Genomic DNA, 11,302 nt, shown 5'->3' on the forward strand with positions numbered 1-11,302 from the left:
AGGGAACGAAAGGCAAGAAGCAACTGTTTGGTTTAGTGACTTTACATTCTGGCAAAGGCACAATAAAGAAACCAAACAGATTCCCTTGACCTTTCAGTCTCTATACCTATTTCTTAGATCTTTATTTTTATTTCTAATATAGAAAAATACTGTATTTATTGTTGCAGGTGAACATAGGTCAAAGTGTATAGGGGATCAAGAAATGTTATTATTGTATAACCTGTGCACTCTGACTTCTATCACCTTAAATTACTAACCCTGTATAAAATACTGCTGTAAATGGCAGCTCTTGGAATAAAGTTGTAGAATGATTTGTTTCAGTCTTGTATCTGAGCTTCCATTGAACAGCGGTGTTTTAGTCTTTCAACAAATCCTACTTGCTGTAGATGCTGGGATTAATTTGATTTTGTATTGCTCTCAAGGCTAGAGCTAATGGTCTGCAGTCCTGTGTGGTTATCATACGTATTCTTCGTGACCTCTGTCAGCGGGTTCCAACTTGGTCTGATTTTCCAAGCTGGGTGAGTAATGTTCTTTTGAATGAGTCTTTTTAATGCACATTGTATTTTTTATAATCCACTGCAAATAAAACATGGGAAAGAATTACTACAGTTTTAAAATTTAGGTTTTTTCAAGGAGTAATGTAGGGTTTTGCTTGGGTGGTTTGTTGGTTGGTTGGTTGGTTTTTTGGTTTTCCCCAACAAACGATCCAGATTACCTCTAAAAATTTAATTTTCTGTGGTTTTGCCATGTGGAGCTGAAAACTTTTTTCAAAAGAAATTTTCTTCTTGTTTAGAATTCTTTGAGGGTAGCATTCTTATTCTATATTTTAGTATTTTTTCCTTTACTCTGTATAAAAGAATCTATTTTTTTCTTACAACCTACTCTGAATTGCTTGGACTTTACTGAAACTGATTGAAAATAATGTCAGCTGTGCCCAGATAGCTCTGTGATAACAGAAAGGCTACTTAAAAAAATAAATCACAGCAATTCCTGCAATCATTAATATATTGTTTCTGCAAGATTAAATACCACAGTACTAGTCTGTGGATGTGTCACCATTGGCATTTTAATCAGTGTCACTTAGACACATCTCTAGGTTGTAACTGATTACCTATCTCAATTCTTGCAGCTGAGTGGTTTTGGAGCATTCTTTTACATTAACTATCTTAAATTATGCTCTCCAGGAGTGCAACTTGTGTTCCAAATATTAATAAATGTTCAATCTGTTGACTGGACAAAGTTAGTTTGAAACAAAATCTCTGAAGCATATATATGTGGAGGTAAATTCAACTTTGACTGTTTTGTTTCATAGACCAAATCCTGTTGCGCTGTGCTGCTTCCTAATGTAGACTTTTCAGTTTTGGCAGGAAGAGTGCTAACATTGTCAAGACAGTTATAATAGTTGGCATTATTTCAATGAGAAATGTTTTACAATTGTAATAAGCTTGCCGACCGGAAAAAATGTGGAGCAATTATTTCTGCTTTTTAAAATATTTAAAGTAAAAAAAAAAAATTCCAATTTCTGTGCTATACCTCATGAAAGATATACTGTACAAATATAGTTTAACAGAAGCTCAGAAGTATGTAAGTACCCTCAATATTGCTTACTAAGTAGGCAAAGAATAAACCCAGGCATATTTTTAGAAAAGCATCCTTTAAAATATTGCAACACACAGCAGGCACATAGATGAAGAACAAGGAATGTTGCTTCTTATTTCTCATAATATCTGTTCTAAGGCACAGCCAGAAGGGAAGAGAGGTATGAAGCAATGTGTCACAGAATCACAGAATGGGTGAAGTTGGAAGGGACCACAGTGGGTCATCTGGTTCAGCCTCCCTGCTCAAGCAGGGTCATCTGAGAGCACATGGCACAGGATTGCATCCAGATGGATCTGGAATATCTCCAGTGAGGGAGACTACTCAACCTCTCTGGGCAACCTGTTCCGGTGCATGGTCGCTCATAGAATAAAGAAGTTCTTCCTTATATTCAGGTGGAACTTCCTGTGCGTCAGTTTCTGCACACTGCTTCTTGTTTTGTTGGTTGGCATCACTGAGAAGAGCCTGGCTCTATCCTCTGACACCCACCCTTTAGGTACTTATAGACATTGATGAGGTCCCCTCTCAGTTGCCTCTTCTCAAGGCCGAACAGGCCCAGTTCCTTCAGCTTTTCCTTGTAAGAGATACTCCAGACCCTTGATCAACTTCGTAGCCCTCTGCTGGACCCACTCCAGGAGCTCCATGTCTCTGTTGTACTGAGGAGCCCAGAACTGGACACAGCACTCCAGATGTGCCTCACCAGGGCTGAGTAGAAAGGCAGGACCACCTCCCTTGACCTTCTGGCAATGCTCTTCCTAAGACACCCCAGGATCCCATTGGCCTTCTTGGCCACAAGGGCACTGCTGGCTCATGGACAGCTTGTTGTCCGCCAGGATCCCCAGGTGCTTCTCTGCAGCTCTGCTTTCCAGCAGGTCACCCCCAGCCTGTATTGGTGCCTGGGGTTATTCCTCCCCAGGTGCAGGACCCTGCACTTGCCTTTGTTGAATTTTAGGCAGTTCCTCTCTGTTCATCTCTCCAACCTGTTGAGGTCCTTCTAAAGAGCAGCACAGCACTCAGGGGTATCGGCCACTCCTCCCAGCTTTGTCATCAGCAAATTTGCTGAGGAGGCATCTGCCCCTTTGTCCTTGATGAACACATTAAACAATACTGGGTGCAGTATAGAACCTTGGGGAACACTACTAGTGACAGGCCTCCAGCTAGACCCTGTGCCCCTGATCACAACCCTCTGGGATCTGCCGTTCAGCCAGTTCTCAATAGACCTCACTGTCCACTTATCCAGTCCATACTTCCTGAGTTTGCCTATGAGGATTTCATGAGAGATTTCAGGCCTAGGTGTGTCTCAGTTCTCTCTAAAAGTGCTTCCTGTCTTGCTCTTGTCTCCAAAAAATGGGAAATAAACTCTCCAACCAATTTGCTAGGTTAGAAAGCCAACATTACTTTATTAGCAGCACTGGATGCATGGGGGATTCTCCTCAAAGCATGCATGAGCAGCAACCTAACAGACCAGGTTATATTCCTGAAACTAATACATATTCATCACATTTCCTGAATACATACATATATGCTAATTATTTCCATGGACTTGTTTGGATATGGTTCTAGATCTTCTGATGAATCTTTTCTCTTTGAGAGTATCTCAAATATGTTGTCAGGTCATAATGTACTTCTCTTATCATTCTTTGCTCTGACACACAATCCTTGTTCTCAAAACTAAGATATCAGCTAATACATATTAATCACTGATAGAAGTAAACAAGGAAGCATTAGCTGGCACAAGACTTACTAGTCACAGATATAGGGAGTTAACACAAGGCCACATTAATCTCTGGTATTTGCACTAAGCACTGTTTGGTACAAAACTAAGGATTAACCACAAATATAGGGATCATAAATTATTGTGCTAAAGTTAAAATAATTTTCCAACATCTTCCCCCACTGCTGCATAGACTTCTTATTAAAGAAATTTAAATTGTTCGGTAACACTCTTGGTACCCAATGCATTGCCAGTGCCATGAATCACCATTGAAGTTTGTGTATTCAGTTGTTCTTTTGGCCTGTTGGCAAAGTCTTACTGACTGAAAAAAAAAAAAAAGAAAAAGACAGATTTTAAATATATATAATTTCTGACAGTTGCAGATGAAATTTTGTAGATTGAAGAAATATATTTTTCTGGACACACAACTTCTGCTGACCTGTATGCTAGAAGCCTGTTACAAGCCAGAGATGCCAGAGCTTTTGAAAAAGAGTCTAAGTAGTTTTAATAATATGAAATATTAGGAAATCTAAACACACATTTGTATCAGTCTCTTTATATACCTAGAAATAAAAACTGTTAGAAGAATTGTGTCAAGTTCCTACAAGTTAGAAGGAACCAATATTCAAGGTTGATTTATTTTTATTTTCCAAACTTGAAATCTAGCCTTTTGTGCACGTAAACACTGGGGCATCATAATTCACATTTTGCTATGATTAAGTTGAAGACTTTAGTGTATTATATGAGGATCCAAAAGAACTAGACTTGAATAAATGCCATAATGTGATCTGCTTTTCTTTCCTGCTGTATTTTGCTTCATACTTGAAAACAACTAAATTGTTGTTTCTAAAACTCAAAAGCTTGATCCTGACTGATACAGTGTAAGTACCAAAATACCATGCTCAAGAATTGAGATTTGTCAGTTAAATTGAGCTAAAATAGAAAGAAATAGGCAGCCTTAGTGAATTATTGTAATCAGCACTGCCTGTAGTTACTTGCATGCATTAGAATGGATATTTATTCTTGGAAAATAGAAATAGAAGGCAACATTAGAGCAACTGTAAACTTGGGAGAGGAACCAAAAAACAAACTCCCAAAAATCCCACCAAAAAACAAGGGAGACATATTGTTTGAAAATAAAACTTGCCAAGGAGGTGGTATTGAAACATCCATTTAATGCTTACTTTTGCAAAAATTTTTATTGTTTTTTTTTTATGGAAAAAATAGTGTCTAATAAAGGTAAACAAAGGAAATATTCACATTAAAAAAATGTGTAAATTTTAGAATACCTGTTTATCATCAAGGTCTTTTTTACACTTGTTTAACATCTAAGTTAGTGTTAGCCTATATCCAGGAAAAAAATTGCAGTGAACTTCAGTTTTGCAAAACTGAAGAACTAGTAACTACTTAAATGTTAAAAGGTCATTAAATTTTGGATACTTTAAGTTTCTGTATTCTTGTAGAAAAAAAATAATTTATCTGTAGCATCCTGGTAATTTCATTAGATGAATCAAATTCATCATTTCATACTGTATGCTGTTTATTCATGTGGCTGACAGATTCCAGTGACCCACCATGTTTTATGCTCTCAAAAAATGACTGGACAAGTTCTCCAAGTAGGCTACTGCTGTATAAATTTCTAAGAAAAACTTTGGACAACTTGTCATGAGAAGCAGCATATCAGTATTCAATACTCAGTGTTAATCTTACAGTAGCTTTCTTTTTATTAATTGTTAAAAAACATTGATTTTTTTTTCATTTTAACTGAAAGTGTTCTGTGATGTGTAATATCCTTCAAAATTTCAGTATCAAAAGTTCTGTATTGAACAACAGTAGTAACTTTTTTTAAAATCAGTCTTCTAAATTGGCTGGATTTTCTTATTGTTCTAGGCTATGGAGTTGCTTGTGGAAAAAGCAATTAGCAGTGCTACTGGACCACAGAGTCCTGGGGATGCACTAAGAAGAGTTTTTGAGTGTATATCTTCAGGAATCATCCTTAAAGGCAAGTTGCATTTGATCAGTGTCTGTATACTTATGTTTAAGTAATGTAAAATCTGTAATCTTGATTGAAATAAGGTAGAGATGTGCTACTAATTAGCCTGTTTTAGGTGGTCCTGGCCTTCTGGACCCTTGTGAGAAAGATCCTTTTGATACACTTGCTGTAATGACAGATCAGCAACGAGAGGATATTACTTCAAGTGCACAGGTAAGGAAAAGTATGTGTTAAGTAACTAAATTTGATGGATAGTTTTTTGGGTGGGTGGTTGGTTGATTTGGGGGGTTTTTTGTTGTTTTTATTAATGAAGCTATATGGTGGACATGAATTTTCTTTTCTTAGAATATAGTCTGGTCTTTCAAATGATCAGTCTTAAGCTAGGCAATAAAAATGTCACAAAAGAGAATGTATAATAGTGTTCATTTTTGTACTAAAATTAATATATTTTCCTGAAAAGTTTGAAGCACTCCCATCTACATATATATATATCTCCATAAAGATGCTTACTCTACAGTAGTATGTTATTAGATTTAAAATTGCATTGGCATTTAATATTTTATAAATCTGTGCAAGCTTAAATTTATTATTTATTGTATCTACTTACAGTATTGGCTATTCATGCTTGCAGCTTAAGAGTTTACTGCCCCTACCTCTTCATTCGATCCTTTTGCTAAAGATTACTAATGCATATTGGGACACACGACAAGCCTTGGCTGCTTCAATGCAAGTCCAGCAGTTAAAACACATGTATATTATTTTTAAGTTAATATGTTGTCTTTTGTATAGAAGTAGCAAATGGGACATACACATTTTATTGTGTTGACTTTGTTGGGGGAAGGAAGAGAGGATAATAAGGTCTAAGGATAATATCATATACCACTAATGTTCTTCATTAATTGTTTGATAAAGTATTTTAAATTGACATTTGTTTCTAACAGAAATATCTTCTTTCTATCCTTTTTCTAGTTTGCGCTGAGACTCCTTGCATTCCGTCAAATACACAAAGTTTTAGGAATGGATCCATTACCACAGATGAATCAACGCTTCAACATCCATAATAATCGTAAAAGAAGAAGGGACAGTGATGGGGTTGATGGATTTGAAGCAGAGGGAAAAAAAGACAAAAAAGATTATGATAACTTTTAAAAATGTTTGTCATTAGTGCTAAAATTGAAGGTGATAAAAGGTCCATTTGTTGCCTTGCTTTTAAATGGATGTAATAATGTATGTTTAAAATATCCAAAACCAACTCAATAATTAGATTTGGAAGAGAAAAATATAGCTCTTCTGTGAGATTCTGAATATTTTAATGATATACTGTATCAGACAGATTATGGAAGGAAAGACTGCAAATGGAAACTCTGTCATTGGAAAAAACAGTGTTAAGTTTTTTCCTCATTACATTTTCTTTAAATGTGTTGCTAACTGTCTCTCTTGTGCATTGTTTTATCTTGACTGTATTTAATGCAGCGTTTGTGCTTCTGTTCCTATGTGTATTTTGATTATTTTTTTTTATTTAGAAGGTTTTTTTGTTTGCCTTTGATGCTAGTTGTATAAGTTGCATTGTTTTAGCATAAACTGTTGCCCTCCCAATTGATATTTTACAGAACTTAATTTTGTAAAGTGAGACTGCAGGATTATGTTTTTGCTTTTGTTTTCCTAAATGTGAAGGGGTTGCAACACAATTATCCTGCCATTTGAGTGCTCAGAATTAAATGTTTTTTGCCAATCTTTTGGCATTTGTCTCTTTAGTGTGATATAAAGGTGTAATTAAGACTAATTTTTGTTAATCTAATCAACTTTGCTGTTAGTTGTGTATTAGCAGTATAAAAGCTAATATATACAGTATGGTCTTGCAACAGTTTTAAAGCAGCTGCATAATTGATCGAAGTTTTGCATGCTGTTTTGGGTTTTTTTAATATAAGGGCATTTAAAATGATCATTTTAGGTTAAATGTGTAGGTCTTTCTATGATTGACTTTGTGACATAGCAAGATCAAAATATAATTTTCTGAATTTCCTTTTTCAACATACGAGCAGAAGCAGGCATTTCCCATTTAGACAAAGTTAGTAATTCTTTTCAGTCCACTTTGTTGATATTAATGCCTCTCAGCCCTTAAAATAAACATTTGTCATATCAGTGCCTGTAAGGGTATTCCTTATAGCTATTTCTGTATAAACTCTCAGTGATTTTTTTCCAATAATTCAAATTTTAAAAAGTGAAGTATTGTTGAAAAAGTGAACATTATCAAAGGGAAAAAATAACCCTGAAAATTGTTTGATGTATGCTTATGTCTCTTTCAAAAAGCTAAATATAGCAGTGGTGTAGTAATGTTACACCATACTGTTGATGTATACTCTGGTACACAGGTATGATTTGTTGTCACAGCACTACTGTGGAATATGCAACTAAAAGCTAAAATGTATTAAATTGCTAAAATTCATTATACACTTGAAACTGAAGTTTCCCTCATTCTGTTCAGTGTGTATTATGCTTTGTTGCAAACCCATAAATCTCACCGATAAACATAGACTAGCATTCTGGTACCTATTGATGGCTGTAGGAATCTATCACACATTACAAAGATCATTTGTTATTTCTGGTACAATTTAAAAACCTTTTTGTTCCATTTTGAGGTTGAATTTATCTTTGACCTTTTTAATAAATACCTTTTGGAGTAGGGGGGATGTTTTTGTTTGCAATGCTTACTACTAACAGCATGGGCCTGTAAAATAGAAATATACAGTATTTTAGAAAAATAGAGAGAATCTTAAGGAAATATATTAATAGTGTTCTTCAAGCATTAGAGTGCAGTTTTAAAAGGAGTGGTTATTAGTGGTTAGCAAATAAAAGGAAGGCTTTCTCATTGCAGGAAAGATTTCTTGCCAATTTCAGCATCAGAAATACAATAATTAATGCATGCTTTAAAATTACTTTAAAAAAGGGTTATGCTAGTTTCTTTTGTCTAGCCTTGATATGTGGCTCCAAGCATGTGCTTGTTCTTAGTTGGTGGTTTTTGGTTGTTTGGGATTTTTTGGTTGGTTGGTTGGTTGGTTTGTTAAGAGGAATATCTTGCTGCCATGGTGTCTAATTAGCCATTACTGTTTGTTTTGAAAACTACAGGTGTTACTCATGTGGCTAGTTCAACTCCATACCAAAGTTTCTTTCTTCATAAAGCAAACATGTTTATTTGGGCATGTGATTGACCCTAAAATTTAGGATTAAAAAGGTCAAAGATGTATTTTGGATTTTCTGTGGTTTTGTTCTACTGGCTTTTAACTCTTAACCAGTTTCTGGATCTTTTGAACTATTGTATACTTAAAGTGATTCCACATTAAATATGAAGCTGTGACTATGATTTTTGCGCTGTGTGGTGAAGAGTGAATTTGCAGTTAATTTCTGTTTTACCTGCCCATTTCAATGGGCTATTTTAACTATGTAACTTCTGATTCTTGTTAAGCTAAGAATAATGGAAAAGCAAGGTTTTAAAAAGTACAGCGTGAGCTTTCTTTTTAAATATTACATTGTGTGCTTAGGAAGATAAAGCTAAGACCAAGTAATCAATTTACAAACAAGTAACCATTTTAATACCCTATGTTTTGGTAATGCTAGTGGTTTACTAATAAACAGTGTTTGCCTTTCTTATTCAGCAATGCTGTGTGTTAAATGTCAAAGTGCCAGACGCTATAGTCATAATACACAAAAGAGAAATGTACACAGCAAGAATTTTCCCCTCAGTGCTCACTTTAGAAGAACAATTTAGTGAAATGAGAGCTGTTCTGTTTTGAAGTATTTTCAATCTTTGACTTGTCTGCCTAGTCTTTAAGTATGTCCTGTCTGTGAGCATTGTGGGTTCCTGTAGAGGCATTGGTAGAAATGCAAGTCTGTTGGATACATTCCATCAACTTCTTGCCCTATTATAGAATTCTATATGAATTGTTAACCTTATGGAGCTATTGAATGTGATGGATTCATTTGCTGCTTCTATTTTTAGACCTATTTCACTACTCAGAAGTGATTTAATAGTACTTAAAATTGTACCTAGCAACTTTCTGAGAGTTGGAATCAACTTTAAATATTCCCACAACAATTTTCATGTATATTTAACATTTTTGTTGCTTGTCGAATATCTGGTGATGATGAGTCTGTGAAGAATTCACGCAATGCCAAATTCATTTCTTTATTAAAAAAGACTTGCTTGCACTACCCAAATAGATTTTATCAGCATACCACTAGTAATAGAGAGGGGGGAAAAAAAAGAAATTGGGAGACATAATTTCCAATCTGTTGTTTTTTCCTACTATGTGGTTTTTTTTTCCCTCTGAAAGCTGTAAGCCAGAGCTTTCCTAGGCAAATTAGATTTCTTCTGAGAGATACTTTTCTAAATCTTCTTAAGCATTCTTTTTTCCTGTACTGTGATATTTCTCAACCTTTTTAAAATGAAAGACACCTAGTCTTTTGAGGAGGAAAAAAATTTAAGGAGTGTCATCAACAGTGTTATCACAATGGTTTTGATTTACATCCAAATAAAAATCAGGCTTAATTCTGTTAATATCTGTTGATTTGTGTTCTCCAATTTTGTTCCATTTTCTCATTTAGATTTATGAAAATGTGCAAATCATAGAATCACTAAGGTTGAAAGGCCTCTTAGATCAGCGAGTCCACATGTATATATATTCCTAGTATTGAAAAAATTTGAAGTTATTGAACTGCTTTCTGTTGGTTTAGAGTTTACATTTTAAGAACTGCTGCCCTAACAGTATGTGGCATGTGTAAAGTTCCTAACAGGGTAAAGTTCAATGGTTTTCATGGATACCTGGTTGGCAGTTATCGATGGGGATTTTTAACCTGCATGGTGCACACTTTCACACAATGTAGCCTTAGCATATCTGCATTAGCAAAGTTCCTCATTAAGGGTTGTAGTCCTTGATACATATGTTTTCCTAAACTATTTTGCAAAGCCAGGGCCATTAATATTTATTCTGAAGCCAGTGATTCATTCATTGCAGGATAGTTTTAGTCCTATCAGCTTTTAGAGGCTCAGCCTAGCTTAAATATTTATACATATATTCTACATTAATCCTATTTGAGATTGATATCCTAAATCCAAAAAAAACCCCATAGAATGGTATCAAGAAATCTCTATCAATTTTTGAAGTTTCCTATATTTAAAAAAACAAGATTTCAGAATTGAATAGCTGACCAAGAGAAAATAAAACACACTTTCTACAGTAAAAGGTTACTTTATCATTAAAAGGGAGACACAAAGCCTTTTGTTTCTACATGAGAATTGCAAACCTTGCTCCTTGTGTAATTTTTTTTTCTTCTCTGCATGCAGCATCGTGTTTGTCTTAATTGTATGTATATGATTAGGAAGAGTTATGTTCAGAATATGTAAGACACCCTTATTAGAGACAACTTCTGGCATACATTTAGGTTTGTCATTAATTTGCTGGTTATACAAGGTAATGTTTTCTTACTAAGACAGTATGCTGAGTTGCATTGCTAACAATGCAAGTGAGAACAATATAGAAGAGATTAAGGTACATAAATACAGAGGTTTACTGCTATTTTATATGCTGTGTCATGTCCATCTGCTGCCCCCCCAAATAAAAAAAAGGGACAGATTTCTCAAAGGCTCAGACCCATATCTGCCAGCCCCTTTATAATGGGTTTGCATGGCAGGGTTTTAACAGCAGGGGGGAGGGAGCTACAGGAGTGGCTTTTGTGAGGAGATGCCAAAAGCTTCCCCTGTATCCAATAGAGTGAATGCCAGCCGGCTCTAAGATGGACCTACTTCTGGTCAAGGCCAAGCCAATTGGCAATGATGGTAACACCTCTGGGATAGCATATTTAAGAAGGGGGAAAAACTGCTGCACAAGAGCAGCTGGGGGAGAGATGGGTGAGAATATGTGAGAAGAACAACTGCAGACACCAAGGTCAGTGAAGGAGTGGGAGGAGGTGCTCCAGGTGCCAGAGCTGAGATTCCCCTGCAG

At 35.5% G+C, this 11,302-nt stretch overlaps 1 protein-coding gene across 1 annotated transcript in view; it reads left to right on the forward strand.

The window, feature by feature from the left end:
• The window catches only part of LOC103618703 (zinc finger RNA-binding protein-like), a 46,308-nt gene extending 39,793 nt beyond the window's left edge, over nt 1-6,515 (forward strand). The window contains 4 exon segments of the mRNA XM_008637135.2: nt 423-518; nt 5,201-5,312; nt 5,419-5,516; nt 6,273-6,515. Of these exon segments, the coding sequence (XP_008635357.2) occupies nt 423-518; nt 5,201-5,312; nt 5,419-5,516; nt 6,273-6,452 (486 nt within the window). The 3' untranslated portion in view covers nt 6,453-6,515.
• Nucleotides 6,516-11,302: the final 4,787 nt, after the last annotated feature.

The sequence above is a fragment of the Corvus brachyrhynchos genome, unplaced genomic scaffold (genome assembly GCF_000691975.1).
Source record: "Corvus brachyrhynchos isolate BGI_N302 unplaced genomic scaffold, ASM69197v1 scaffold157, whole genome shotgun sequence".
Lineage (NCBI taxonomy): Eukaryota > Metazoa > Chordata > Aves > Passeriformes > Corvidae > Corvus > Corvus brachyrhynchos.